This window comes from Heteronotia binoei, chromosome 8 (genome assembly GCF_032191835.1).
Source record: "Heteronotia binoei isolate CCM8104 ecotype False Entrance Well chromosome 8, APGP_CSIRO_Hbin_v1, whole genome shotgun sequence".
Lineage (NCBI taxonomy): Eukaryota > Metazoa > Chordata > Lepidosauria > Squamata > Gekkonidae > Heteronotia > Heteronotia binoei.
In genome coordinates, this window is record NC_083230.1 from 110,287,072 (window position 1) to 110,302,727 (window position 15,656).

The 15,656-nt window shown below is 45.0% G+C and overlaps 1 protein-coding gene across 1 annotated transcript in view; it reads right to left on the reverse strand.

Moving 5' to 3' along the window:
* The window catches only part of DERA (deoxyribose-phosphate aldolase), a 76,283-nt gene that overhangs the window by 55,171 nt on the left and 5,456 nt on the right, over positions 1 to 15,656 (reverse strand). The window contains exons 2-3 of the mRNA XM_060245873.1: positions 10,595 to 10,692; positions 5,284 to 5,431 (exon numbers count right to left, since the gene is read on the reverse strand). Coding sequence (XP_060101856.1) covers positions 5,284 to 5,431; positions 10,595 to 10,692 — 246 coding nt within the window. The remainder of the gene's footprint in view (positions 1 to 5,283; positions 5,432 to 10,594; positions 10,693 to 15,656) is intronic.

A 15,656-nucleotide genomic window follows, 5' to 3' on the forward strand; every position in this document is an offset into this window, starting at 1 on the left:
TAACCATAAGAGTTCCAAATAATACTCCATTCAGCAAAGTCAATTTGTCTATGACAATCCGCATTCCAACTTTTCTGATATCCCATTGGTTTAGTTTCAGCCGTTCAAAGCAAGACTTCATACAACTTGGATATAAGTCCCTTATACTCATCTTTCAGGATCTTTAGCAACTGTTCAAAACAAGTAAGAGGGCAAGTACGCATTATCTGGATAAGTGATGAATGAAACATAAGGAAGGAAGGAAGCAAGGAAGCAAGGAAGGAAAAGAGAGAGAGAGAATCCAGAGGCTTTCACCAAGAGGTTCACATTATACAGCAGTTTGACTGTGCAGACATGGTAGGTGCTGCAGATGGGAAGAGGTGAATAAAGGAATATTTGTTGTTGTTGTCTAGTCACACAGTCGAGTCCGACTCTTTGCAACCCCATGGACAAAGTCATGCCAGGCCCTCCTGTCTTCCACCATCCCTTCCCCCCATCTATTTGCGGCTCTCAAACATCTGACATTCATGTCTTTTGGCTCTCAAACATCTGATGTTTATTCTATGTGGCTCTTACATTAAGCAAGTTTGGCCACCCTTAGTGTAGAAGGACCTATCATCTAATTCTTAGCCAATGCTTGTTAAGAGATGCAGCTCTCTTCCCCAGCCCCTACCACTGACTGACGGCACTCAGACAATCAGAGAACTTCAGCATAAGTTGTGGCTTTGGGGAACTCGCCTTTCCCAGATGGTGAGGAATTCCAGGAGCAATGCTCAGAGACTTAAAAAAAGGTAAAGGCAGTCCCCTGTGCAAGCACCAGTTGTTTTTGACTCTGAGGTGACGTTGCTTTCACAACATTTTCACGGCAGACTTTTTACAGGGTGGTTTGTCATTGCCTTCCCCAGTCATCTACACTTTCCCCCCAGCAAGCTGGGTACTCATTTTACCGACCTCGGAAGGGTGGAAGGCTGAGTCAACCTGGAACCGGCTACCTGAACCAGCTTCCACTGGGATCGAACTCAGGTCGTGAGCAGAGACTTAGAGCAATCCTAAAAAGATCACACCGGGGGTCCCCAACAGTGCCCGGGAGCCCCACCGCTCCAACCAACACATCCCCCAGCACCTGCCCAGTGTTTTTAAAAAGTGGGCGAGGCCAGATGGGCTCCTGCCTAGTAGGACTTCTATCTGCCCATCAGAGGGAGCTCTGATGGGCACTGCAGATTAAAACCAATCCAGAGACAGTTGCCACAACAGGGTTGTACTTCACTCTCTTGACTCCCTTTTCTCAGGGTATTTCTTAAAATTTCAACCTCTGTTCCCTTTTAGTTGGGCTTCCTCCAAGGGCGTGGTTGGGCTTCATCTTCGTAGTTATGCCCACCGCTCTGTGTCAGAATTTCACAGGCTCAAAAAGTGCTAAGTCCAGTGATGTGACTGGATTTGAAAGGGTGAAACTGTACTTCAGATTCAGGCTTCCCAAGCTCCCGCTGGGGGCGCAGGTTCTCCTGGTATGGGAGTCCTCAACCTGCCAGCAGAGAATGGGCCACCGGGGGGATCCTTGCCCCCCCAAAGAGCCCCTTCATGCACGGGGTGTGTAACGCGCACGGCACAATGACATCACCCGAAAGTGATGTATTGCACTGGGCACATTGTGTGGGGACACTCAAAGATTCTGGGGAAACTATTGCTTCACATGGGGACGCTCTAGCATTTTGAGGGAAAACTCTATGGTGCCATAGAGTTCCCCTTGAATTGCTAGAGCATCCCTATGTGGGAACCCCCCCCCCAATTCCTAGAGTGTCCCTGTGCGACATGCCCAGTGCAAAACGTCACTTCCAGGTGATGTCATTGTACCGTGTATGCTACACACAAAAAAAAGACTTGGCAGCCCTATTCGGATCGCACGGCAGACTCAAGGCCTCTCGCAAACCAAGTAAACATTGCAAAATATTCAAGGAGAACGTAAAGAGGAAGAAAAACAGGCTATTGATCCCCTAGAGAGCAACACGACCCACAATATACCCTCCAGTTTCAGTTAACGCCACCTTGATAGCATTCTAGCTCTATATATGCTTCTGTCTACTGAAACTGCAAATACGCCTAAATGAAACATAATTGCATACATTTGCATAATTTGGTCATAGCACTCGATACGGGTTACTATAGGGCAGAATTTTAACTTTTTTCCTAGTTCATACAATCTCTTACAAACAGAACTAAAATTGTGCTCGGTGAAAAAAACAACCAAAGCACCTCAACAGATTAACTGGCCTTCTACTGCCATCTAGCAGTATAAATTAGGAGGAGACACAGCACAGCGGTAGAACATGGCTGCATGCAGAAGGTCCCAGGTTCGATCCCAGGCACCTCCAGTTAAAAGGATCTCAGGATGCCCATTCTGAGAAAGGCTTTCCTTGTCTGAGAAAGAGCTGCTGCTACCCGTTTGGTGTAGTGTCAGTCTGGTGTAGTGGTTAAGTGAGCAAACTCTAATCTGGGAGAACTGGGTTTGATTCCCCACTCCTCCACTTGCACCTGCTGGAATGGCCTTGGATCAGCCAGAGCTCTGGCAGAGGTTGTCCTTGAAAGGGCAGCTGCTGTAAGAGCTCTCTCAGCCCCACCCACCTCACAGGGTGTCTGTTGTGAGGGGAGAAGATATAGGAGACTGTAAGCCGCTATGAGTCTCTGATTCAGAGAGAAGGGCGGGGTATAAATCTGCAATCTTCTTCTTCTACCAGAGGAGATAATGGAGAGCAGGAAACAGAGAGAAAGGGCCAGTGATCCAACTCAGTACAAGGTACTCCTTAGCAGTATCACTTCCTCCTAGAGACTGAAACTGACCCTTCTGTGCCTTGTCGCTGAACTATGAGCTACAGAGGAAAGGGGCTGTGGCACAGTGGAAGAGCATCTATTTGGCATGCAGAAGGTCCCAGCTTCAGTCTTCATTATTTCCAGTTAAAAGGAACAGGAAGCAGGTAACATGAAAGACCTCAGCTTGAGACATCGGAGAGCCACTGCCACTCTGTGTAGACCAAGGGTGGTCAAATTGTGGCTCAGGAGCCACATGTGGCTCTTTCACGCATATTGTGCGGCTCTTGAAGCCCACTGGCCAGCTTGGAGAATGCATTTTAATTTAAAGATGCTTTCTTTCCACTTCTCGCTCCCCCCCCCATCTATTTTCCTCCCTCCCTCCCACATCTGACGTTCATGTCCTGCAGCTCTCAAACATCTGACGTTTATTCTATGTGGCTCTTACATTAAGCAAGTTTGGCCAAATTAAGCAAATTTGTGGGCAATACTGATGTCGATGGCTCAAGGTTTTGATTTGTCTAAGGCAGCTTCAAGGACACGGCCCCTTAAGAACACAGCTCCTCAAAAGAGGTCCAGGGATCTGCCCACACAGCCCTTGTGAGTGGGTGCCAGGTTCTGGCTTACCCAATGGTTAAACAAGTCCTGTACATCACATCTGTTCCAAGCCTTAATCCTTCCCTCCCCCCACTTAGCTGCCCAGAGGTTACGTGCAGCAATGAAGGATGGGTAGAAAGATACGGTGAGCTCACAGCTCTTGAACGGCCTAACCCCACATTACTCTAGTTCAGGGACTGATTTCATTTTGGAGAACATACAAGCGCTGAAGGTCTTCTAACACATTTGGTTTTCAAATGACATTACAAAACCCATATCAGCCTTTCAAGTCAAGAGACCCCATCCCTCTTGTAAATGGGTCGACAGCAACCAGGAGGAATAGATTCTTACAGGGCTTTTTTTCTAGGAAAAGAGGTGCCAGAACTCTCAAGGGGGAAATGAAGGAGAAACACAAGGGGGGGTCCCTCATGAACTTTTAAACATTTTCAAAATTTTGTTTCCACAAAGAGGTTCTGAAACTATGAACTTTTTCACACAGCCTATGTATTCCGGTATGGCAGCTGGTCAGTTACTGAACAGTAACGGGTTTCTGCTGGCATTTCAGACAGACCCGACTCAGTAACCGGCTGCTACCGGAATACTGTCACCTTTTCACACACTCCCGCGGCTGTCCCGGTAGTGAGGCATGCCTGAGGCGTTACTAACAAAGAGGAGCTTCTTCCAGTTTTCAACCCCTACTTCCGGGTTGAAATCGGTATGGGGCGCTGTGTGAAATGTCCAGTATCTAATCCGGGAGCAGTTTTTGCGCCCTTTTTCGCCCGCCGGAGCACGATCTCCGGCTTTTTTTTTTTTTTGAACGTTGGGCTAAGACGACGTATCACAACAGCATCACCATAGGGATGCTTGGGTTCCATTAAGATGCCAGAGATCGCCGCCGCTGAAACTTGATAACTTATCTCAATGGAGCCTAGGCATCTCTATGGTGGTGCTGTTGTGATACGTCGCTATAGGGCTATAGCGATCTTTGCCCAACGTTCCCCCCCCCCCCAAAAAAAGCTGGAGATTGCGCGCCGGCAGGCAAAAATGGCTGGCGCTGGTGGAAGCGAGATAAAAACGGAACAGTGTGAAATGGTTTGCTTCAATCACGAAACCCTACCAGGGAAAAAAACCATGTGTCTGAAAACTCCCTTCCCTGTCTTGGATTACTGCAAGGCGGCACAATACCAACTCCCTTCTGGTTTCCACCAGTAAGTGTGAAAAGGCCCTATGTTCCACGGTATTCCCCCAGGGGGAAAAAGCCTGGGATTTTTATCCCCTGCTTTTTCTCTACCTTGTGAGGTGGGTGGAGCTGAGAGAGCTTTAAGAGGACTGTGACTGGCCAAAGATTACCCAGCAGCTGCATGTGGATGAGTAGGGAATCAAACCCAGCTCTCCAGATTAGATTTCATCACTCTTAACCACTATATCGAACTGACTCTCGGGAACTGAACTCACCAAAAGACAGTGCCTCAGACTTTCATGCAGAACACTCGAGCAGGGCAAGAGAGCCAGTTTGGTATAGTGTTTAAGTGCATGGACTCTTATCTGAGAGAACCGAGTTTGATTCCCTGCTCGTCCACTTGCAGCTGCTGGAATGGCCTTGGGTCAGCTATAGCTCTTGTAGGAGTTGTCCTTGAAAGGGCAGCTGCTGTGAGAGCCCTCTCAGCCCCACGCACCTCACAGGGTGTCTGTTGTACGGGGGGAAGTGACCACGCTGGGACTCTGAGATTCAGAGTATAGGGCGGGATAGAAATCCAATATATTATTATTATTATTATTATTACTACTACTACTGCTGCAATCCTTGTTACACCTCAAACCCAGTGGACTGATAGCAAGTGACCAATGGTGAGAGCTTCAGCATCAGTACTGCGGTCCCCGCTTCCCCAAATGACCCCACCATACCTTTATCGTGCATGTCCATCGCTTGCAACAAGTCCTCGCGGATGGGATGCTTGGCTTTGTAACACAGCCTGCAGACGTTCGAAGGGGTATCATCGCCCGAAAGGGTGGTGAGGTCTATACAGGTGACGGCTTTCAGAAGCCAAGCTGCCTTTATTTAAAAAAAAAATTTAAGATGCTTTCAGAGGGTAGCCATCTTGTCTGTAGTACAACAGCTAGATTCGAGTCTAGCCACACCACAGGGCTTTTTTTTGCAGCTGGAACTCCTTTGCATATTAGGCCACACCCCCTTGATGTAGCCAGTCCTCCAAGATCTTACAGGGCCTACTGTAAGCTCCAGGAGGATTGGCTACATCAGGGGTGTGTGGCCTAATTTGGAAAGGAGTTCTTGCTACAAGAAATGCCCTGGCAGAGACCAAAAATAGTTTCAGGATAGGAGCCTGTTAAGTTATTAATCAAAACCTCCCATGATTTTGCCATGTGGAGGTGGGAACCTTTCAAACTTAGCCTCTGTGAAAGAAGTAACACACCGGTGTCAGAGGGTCAGATCAGGATCCCAGAGATAGTGGTTCAAATCCCTACTCTGCTGCGTGACCTTGGCTCAGTCGCACAATCTCAGCCTAACCCACCTCACAGCGTTGTTGTGAGGATAACACAGAGGATAATTATAATTATAGAGGATAATTGTGGGGATAATTACGAATGCTGCCCAAAGCTCCTCGTAAGGCAGGCATTTTTTTAAAAGTAAGAGATAAAAACATGACAGAAAAGTGCCCCTCAGATTGTAATTTTATATCATGCCAGCCTTTTATCCCATTTTAGGGACTTCGTGAATGTGATTATTGCTATTCATACATGTTCATAGAGAAGTGTTTGATTTAACTAGAATAACCAAGAAATTAGTAGGCCGATATTCGTTTAGTGGGTGTTGTAGCTTTAGATAGCAAGACAGATAGTGTGGTACAGTGGTTAGAGTACCGGAGGAGGATCTGAAGAATCTAGATGGAAGCTTGCTGGGTGACCTTGGGCCAGTCACTCTCAGCCAGCCTACTTTACAAGGCTGTTGTAAGGATAAAGGGCAGAAGGGGAGGATGATGGGTACTGCCCTGAGCTTTCAGGAGAAAGGGCAGTAGAAAAATGCACTAAACAACTTTTGCTTTTGCAGCAGTGGCATCAAAATAGAGGGGAGGTCCCTATAATTCATCCAAATAGCACAAGAATGCCTCCAAGGAGCATACAACAAGCTTCATGAACACACTTCCAGTAGGTCGTACAGCACTCCCTTGAGAATTTGTCCAGACTTCGACAGTTCAGTGGAAGGAGGAGGAGGAGGAGGAGAAGAAGGAGAAGAAGAGTTCTGAGAGAACTGCAATTGGCCCAAGGTCACCCAGCTGGCTTCATGTGGAGGAGTGGGGAATCAAACCCAGTTCTCCAGATTAGAATGTGCCGCTCTTAACCAATACACCATGCTGTCTCTGCATTGTTTTTCTGCAGAGTAGCCATAGTGTCCTTTCTTCTCTGTTTTTTAAAAGTTATCCTTTAAAGTATTGGTTTGTCTTTCATAATGCTAAAAATAGGAGTGGGGGGGGGATGACTGCCTTTCAGTTGGAATCCCTGTTCCAACTAAAATAAACTAAAGGAGAAGGGATACTCAGCCACCAGGCCTCCCCACTTGTGAAATAAGTTGTGAAGACAGATGTAGTAAAAACGCTTCCAAGAATTGGTGTGAACTTATAGAGGGAGGGGTGGTGGGGGAAAGATTTGACTTTATTTTAAATCAAAAAGTTATTTTTATAAAGCTGTAAGAGCTTGACAGCATATTCCAAACCCAAACTTTCTCAAAAATTCAAGGTATTCAGTGGCAAGACATCAGTCTAAGCCAGCCGGATAACATATTCCACTAACTTCATCCATTTTTAACACAGTACTTGCTTAAAAACAGGTAAAACCATTAAAATGCCCCTCTTCCTCAACTCTGAGATGCTGGCAGAGTAATCAATAGTACTTGAAATATTCAAGATCCTCTTAAGATATTCTGGCTGCCAGTCTCCAGGTGGTGACTGGAGATCTCCTGGGATTACAACTGAATGAACGAATGAAACTGATATCCAGGCAACAGAAATCCATTCACCTGGAGAAAATGGCTACTGTGGAAAGTGGACTCTAGGCCTTTACACCCCATTGAAGGCCTTTCCTCTCCAAACCCCATTCTCCTCAGGCTCCTCCCCCCCACAATCTCTAGGTATTTCCCAACTGAGAGCTGGCGACTCTATAAGTAGGGATACCAGCTATGGATCGGTAAATACCTGAGGATTTTGAGGGCAGACCCTGGGGAGGGGCAGTTTTGGGGAATGGAAGGACCTTAGTAGGATACTAGTGTCATAGATCCACCTTCCAAAGCAGCCATTTTCTCCAGGTGAACTGATCTCCATCATCTGGAGATCGTTTGTAGACATGGGAGATCTGCAGGTGCCACCTGGAGGTTGCAACCCTACCTATAAGGTATAGATGGGCATATAAGGTATAGATGGGCAGGTGGAAACTAAGACCGATTTCCCACTAGTCTTACCTCGCTCTCACTCTCCTCAGCGAGGCTTCCATTGGATTTCGCACTATCTGCCCTGCGGCTGCAAGTAGCTTCACCTTTTCATGCGGCAAACAGAAACTGGTTTTTAGAGGATCTTGTCTGCTGCGCAAAAGAGGCGGAGCGAGTTGCAGCTTCAGGGCAGCTTGTGCGAAATCTGACAGAAGCCCCGCCGAGAAGAGGAAAGTGAGAGCGAGGTAAGACTAGTGGGAAATCGGTCTAGAATTCAGATTACAGTAGATAGGCCAGACCATGAAATCAAGCACAAGTCACTCAAGAATAGCACACCAGAGGAGCCTTTCTTGAACAGGAATTCTCAGAGGATCAGTCAGCAGAATTTATGCAATGTATAACCAATTGTAGCAGAGACTCCTGTAGTCCAGCCAAGATGGAGGGAAGAGCTGTAACTCAGAGGCGCCCAGTTTGAGCCCATCACCAGTTAAGTGATACCGGGCAGCTTGCACGAGGAAAGACTTTTCTCTGGAGGGCTACTACCAGTTAGACTACACCAGGAGTTTTCATACTGGTTAAGCATGTGTGCACTTCTAGAATCTGAGAAAAGCTGGCCCCACAAAATCACTGCTATGGGAGAGGGAGCCAATCACAAAATGGCTTCCACAGGAGGTGTGCAGAGGGAGGAGCTAGTGGATACTAGAAAATGCCACATGTTGGCAGTACTGACCTACATGAACTTAACAATACTGCTCCTTTAGCCAAGTCTTCTCAGTCTAGTTATACAACTTAGCTCTCAGAAACTTCCCAACCTCTAGCTAGAAAGAGCTCTCCTCTTTGTAGGGCTATGCTTGGCTTGGAATTGCCAAACAGTCTGCAAAATCTACCAAAGCTTTGTTATTGGACACAATGCAGCTATTTTGCGATTTTCCAGTAATAGGGTTGCCAGTTCCAGGTTGCAAATACCTGGAGATCTGGGAGGGTGAAGCCTGAGGTGGGTAGAGTTTGGGGCATAATGCCATAGAGTCCGCTTTCCAAAGCAGCCATTTTCTTCAGGTAAACTGATCTCTGTCACCTGGAGATCAACTGTAATAGAGGGGGATCTCTGGCCACCAACTGAAGGTGGGCAACTCTATCCAGCAGCCATTTTGTTGTGACAACAGCTCCGTTCTTAACATTCCAGAAGTACACGTAGGCACAGAAAGTTGGGGAACCCTAATGCGAAGGATTTAAATCCACTCAAGACCATGAAAATAATCAGGCTCCTCAACTATACTTTGCTCATTGTTGGATTATATCCTAAGAGGGTGGTATTAACATTCATTTATCTAGTATATTTCCATCTTGTCCTTCTTAAAAGGGGCTCAGGGCGAAGTACACGGTTCTTCATCCCCCATTTTGTCCTCTCAACAACCCTGTTATGTAGGCTACAACCGGCTTTTTTTGTAGCAGGAACTCCTTTACCTCTGATGTAGCCAATCCTCCAAGAGCTTACAGTAGGCCCTGTACAAAGAGCCCTGTAAGCTCTTGTAGGATTGGCTACATAAGAGGGGTGTGGCTTAATATGCAAAGGAGTTCCTGTTACAAAAAAAGCCCTGGTTACAATGAAAGAGAGTGAGTGGCCCCAAGTCAACCGTTACATTTTAAAAAAAACAAATGCAGAGATGTGATACCAGATCTCCAAGATCCTATTCTAACACTCTAATCTAGGGTCCTGAAGCTTCATGGCACCCAACATCTTTTCTGGCGCCTGCCAAGTTTTTCTCAGAAGTGGGCAAGGCCAGGTGGGGCTTTTGTCCAACCAGGTTTCCGATTGCTTGTACAGATTTCCAAAAACATTACTTGGGCAGCAGCTGCTACCACAGCATAAAGATCTTCAGTGTGGGACGGATGGCCAGTCATGTGACTGAAGGCTGGCTCTGGTTTTTGTGGCAGCCATTTTTGTGGCTGTGCCCACCATAGTGTGTTAGAATGTCATGGTGTCAGCAGCTCAAAAACAAAGTAGGAGTCAAGTCCACCTTTAGGACCAACAAAGTTTTATTCAGAATGTAAGCTTTCGTGTGCTCTGATGAAGTGTGCTTAGACCACACGAAAGTTTATATTCTGAATAAAACTTTGCTGGTCCTAAAGGTACACTTGACCCCTACTTTGTTCTACTGCTTCAGACCAACATGGCTGCCCACTTAGATCTAGCAGCTCAAAAAGTTTGGAGACCCCTGCTTTAACCACCACTTCAGCTTATTTCTATCATAAATGCTCTCCAAACTGAAACTGCAAGATACGAGTAATAAGGCAAACTCCAGCTGCCAGACGCAAGAAGCGATACAAAGACAGGTTAAGATTGGAAAAGCGCTAGCATCACTGATTAACCTCTTCAAAATTTAAAACAAACCCGAAAAAAGTGAGGGGGGGGGGGGAATAAAACCAGAAGATTGCTTTTGTACAGAGAACTGTCGGAGACGCAGGATAAATCGGCTGGCGCGGGTAAATCACACCCCTAGCCGTTCATGAATAAAGATGACTTAAATTCATTTGTGGTTTTACCACTCCTGAGCATTACACCTCCCCGACACCCTTTTCCGAGCTTGCTTGGATAAAAGAGTCATCTTTTTGTGACTCGTCACTATTGTCACAAAAAAAATGAATTGTTAAAATAAGACAGAGGCAAGCCCAATCGTTTACATTCCCCGATCGTTGAATTAAATTCAGCATTAAAAACCACAGAGGAAAAATGGCTGTTCTAATACCGAACAGAATACTGAAGGCCAGAGCACTTACTTGCCAATTCTTCTTCACGGCCCTTCGGGTCTGAATTTGTTCTGCACGCCTCAGGACAGCTGGCTGATTCACCCGGACTCTGGCGAGCCAGTTGAGGTCTAGGAGGAGAAAGGCACGGTTATCTCTGAGGGCTGCTTGCTCCAAGCTATCAAAATAGCTCCCAGCCTCCACAGGGTAGCTATTTGATAAAAGGACCAGCCAGTAACAATAGCAATCCCAAATACTGCACTTGGTTCCCCCCATCTGAAACGCTTAAACACTAGTTCTCCATGTTCAGGATTACAGATGTCAAATTTCTGGAAAATCTGTAGGAGGAAAAAAAGAGCTAGGCAGTTGAAAGTGGGACTGGACAGATTCATGGAGGATTGGGAGGGTTTCTAGTGTCCTGGACCCACTGGTGGACCTCCTAATGGTTCCTGGGTTTTGTTTTGTTTGGGGGGGGGGGGGTTGGCCACTGTATGGGCCACTGGCCTGATCCAACATGGCTTCTCTTATGTTATTAAGGAAGTCTGCACTTTCAGAGGCAGTCAGTCTCTAAATCCCAAAGCCAGGAGGCAACATCCAGGGAATGCCTCAGCCTCTATGCCCTGTTGTTAGACCTCCAAAGGAACAGGTTGGCCACTGCGTGAGACAGGATTCTTCTGATGTCCTTAGATTCTTACGTTAAAACTTAGGAGGGAAACAGAAATATACTTTCTTATCAAGCCCAAACATATTCCACTGCTTTAATTACATAAAATTAGATAGTTCACAGTTTAGATAGCATATACAAGCAGAATTTAAAAGCAGAAATGCTTGCGTTTTCAACAAGCCTCATTGGAAGCAAACTCTGTACTAACAAGAGACAGAGATATAAATTGCGGCACTCCATGCTTCCCAGATGTATCTTGTTTTTGCCGTCTGAGAGGTAGGAAAAATGCATAGGTGGCAACCAAAACCTTGTTTTAATAGCACTTCACTCATTCCAAGAGAGAGCATCTTTTTAGAGGAGGCATTTTTTAGTGTTTTGCTGGTCTCTAGCCTTTCCATTAGCAAAAGGAAAATTGGAATCAAAAGTTCCCCTCCTTATTTTTCCTACCATCATCCCGGTTTTTACACCTCTAATCAGCAGGCCTCATTTTGGGCAGGAGGTCACAGGACCAGAACTCCGGAACCTCTAAATTTTATTGTGCTCGTTCTTTCTTACCCCTCTTCCAAAAAAAACCCCACCCCTTGCTTCTGGGCTCCATTGTTCAACCCCCCACCCCCAAGAGAATTTTCCTGAACTTCAAGATCCGACAAACTGTCTAATATTTTCCCCCACAAAACAAAAAGAGGGGGTAATAACCAAAACACATAAAGCAGACAGATGGAAATCCTCGTCATGCCACTGTTGCCGCATAAGAGAAAGTAATTTTAAAAGTATGATGGGGTCAGGTTTTATTATGACAAATTCTCATTCAAGAAGCATTTAAGGTAGATGCTGAGCTGATATAATTTAATATACCTTCCAGTGATGTCAGGGATGTGTGGCGTATGCAAATGAGTTGTGCTAATGAGCTCTGGCATCTCTTTTTCTACAAAATGACCCTTGCTACTCAGAATCAAGTTTTTCCGTTAAAAGTGTCACACAAGGCATTTTCCTCAAGATGTAAAGACCCAGAAAAAATAGGGGGGGAGAACGACACTTTTTAAAAAGAGTTCAGTGTTTTCAATGTTATAAAGTTTAGCTTAATAGTCAAACATACTGGTAGTCCTAGCCAGGGCTCTTTCTGTAGAAAAAGCCCAGCAGGAACTTATTTGCATATTAGGCCATACCACCTGATGTCACCACCGTTACACGCAGGCAAGCAGGAAGGAATATGCATATTAGGCCACACCCCCTGACACCAAGTCAGTCAGAGATGCGTCCCTGTGCATTCCTGCTAAAAAAAAGGCCTGGTCCTAACTCTGAGAGTTTCCGTCCAAATAATACACTTCCTTTGGTTTACTAAGGGGTTTGTTTTCTACCTTCAACTTTTTTTCTTTCCTACAATGTGGACAGCAAAGGGTGGGGTGGGGGGAAATGTGGCGCCGTTGTATGGAGAGCAGCGGTCTGCAACTCCTTTTCAAGTACTGGGTATGCCTGCAACATTTCTTACAGAAAAACAAATATATTAATACTTTCAAAATGCATACATATGCCAAATAGAATAATTTTATATGCTAACTATGATGTAGATACTGCATTTTAAGTTGCTCAATCAGTAAAAGGTTAAGTTTGCAAGAAAAGAAAATGTTTCACATACCCAAATTTCCATTTATTTATTTTAGAGAAAGATGCATTCCCCCCTCCCCCCGTGGCTTCAAAATTTTCAGAAATTTTACTTTTTTTTTTTTTTTGCATACTTGCAGAAAAGAGAATGTCACATAAGAGAAATAATGGCAAGCCACTACTTTGCATATATATTTTAGGAGCAACCAGAAACACGTCAGGAAAAAAATGCGCTTGCAAAAACAGGTACAGGTAACAGAATAAAGACTGACATGATTTTCCTATATGGCAGCATTATTTATTATTATGCCAAAAAATCTGCACGGAACTTACAGAGTACAAGATGACAGGCAAGAAGTAGAAATCACCTCTACTCTGACGCTTATACAATAAATGCACTTACAGCTTTCAGTCAGGAACCATGAAAAAAACAGGTCTCCCAATGACATGGAAAACCTGTGTGGCTTCTAGGTCTGCCTTTCGGTTAGAGCTGCCAGTTTCCCCACTCACTACCAGCAGAGGATGGTGGGTAGGGTTGCCAGACCCAGGTTAGGAAACTCCTGGAGATTTGGGGATTAAGCCTAGGGAGGACAGGGACCTCAGTAAAGTACAATGCCATAGAGTCCACCCTCCAAAGCATCCATTTGATTCAGGGGAACTGATCTCTGTGGATGAGCTGTAATTCCAGGGGATCCTCCAGGTCTCACCTGGAGGCTGGCATTGCTATTCCAATGAATGTGCACAGGTAGGGGGTGAAGTCTATTGTCAGCAAAATAAATAATCCGGAGGGTGGAGCCTGGGGAGGGCAGAGGCATCATCAGGGTATAGTACCGCAGAGTCTACCCTCCAAAGTGGCCATTTTCTCCAGAGGAACTGATCTCTGCTGTCTGGAGATTCACTGAAATACTGGAAGATCTCCAAGTCTCAGCTGGAGGTTGGCAACCCTACAATGTGTTCTTAATTACCTGCCCACACTTTTTGGTGCCATTCATTGACAGTGTATCAATAACCCAAGTGTCCTCTATAGCTTTTCTTCTATTTCCAGTTGCCTATAAAACATTGGCCTAGTGGATATTTACAAGCCTGAACTCGATTTTACTTTTGCTCTCCCAATCTCCGTGTTCAGTACAGCTTTACACCCAACAGTCTTCCGACATGCGGATAATCTCCGTCTCTTGAAAAGCATATAAAACTATCACTTGTAAATGCAGCAGGTCAGTAACGCCCACCAAGGCCAGTGCTGGGGGTTCTGGTGCCCTAGGCAAATCACCCAGTAGCACGCCCCCACCACCCATTATTAAAAAATATAGGGAAAATGAAGAGCACAAAACTTGAAACTTTTCACATGTTTAATTTATTGATTTTTAATTTTTTTTTAAAAATGTGATATGTTATTAAAAAATTGTGCGAATAAGTGCTTGCCGGCCAAGCCAGGAAGGAAGGTGGCGGGATAGGATGAGGTGGGAGACCAAGTCGCACATCGGGGAGAGGGGGGTGGCTTGGCTTTGCTGAGGACAGCTTGGTGATAGGAGAAGACAAGGTGACAGTAGTCAGGAGCCAGAGTCATGTGTCTGGGAGGGGGCACCCAGTGGTGCCTCCTAGGCCAGGTGGTGCCCTAGGCGACTGCCTACTTTGCCTACTCCCATGCACCGACCCTGACGCCCACCTTCCCCTGAGCACGCAAGTCAGCATGTTGCACTAGAATCAACAGCATGTGTGAAGCTGCCTCCAGTGTCTCGCGGAGGAAATCTACGTTTAGGTTCATTAAATTTGGAGTGTGAGCATTACATTTCTTAATATGTCATCTGTTCATCATCTGAATATGCATGCGGCTTCAGGGATAAAAGTAATTAAAGCAGTTAAACTACAGCTAATTAGCCAACTTCCTTTAATCCTGATTTTTTCTTCTTCTGACGATGTGTCAAAAGCTTCCGAAACTGTATAGAGAAGTTGCATGGGAAATGGCCAATTTTCTGCAACTCCCAAGCCCTTCACCCATTTTGCCTGAGGATATGATAGTCTTGTTTGTCTTCCGGAAGCTTAAAGACTAATGATTTTTTTTTTAATTTCACTGCATAATAGCCCACTCAAGGTAGAACTTCATAGCCACACATACAAAATGTATAGATATGCGTTCATGAGAGTGTGTTTTGGAGGGGAAACTGTTGTAAACAGCAGAGTTAGATCATAAAAAGTGAGACAAATGGAGTGTGGTTATTATTTACTTAAATTATATATGCAAAATTAAAATATAATAAAGAAGAGTACGGAGACCATTTACAATAGCAGTGATAGGAGAAAAAATAATAAAATAGCTACGCCATGCTTCCTGAATATTTGCAATCAATGGCAGACTGGTCAGGGTGTCAGCTTGTCCAATGGTAAGTGGGCCCCCTTAAACATTAGGCAAGGTGTTAAAAATGTTAATGTAGCTTAAAATATAATAGAAGTCCCAATATTGCAACTGTGATGGAACTAAAATTTATGTTACAATACTATTTTAATGAAAAAAAATATTTATTTTGCAAAAGTTTTAATTGTACCTTTTGTCCACTAATGTATCTTTTGAATATTTTATTTATTTATTATAAAAATTAAACTATAGCCTCATAGTTGTGGGTGGGCCCCCTTTGTCTCCTGGCAACCAATATTTTCAGACCCAGCCCGCCACTGTTTGCATTTGTACTCTGCTAAAATTTATTACTCCAGAAACCTTGCAAGCATTAACCAATTTTTTTTTTATGGGGAGGGTATACTATACTGCGTACTCCAACACCACATTTTGAGTACGTCATTTATGAGACTAGCCAGTGGATTTAGAAACACCTT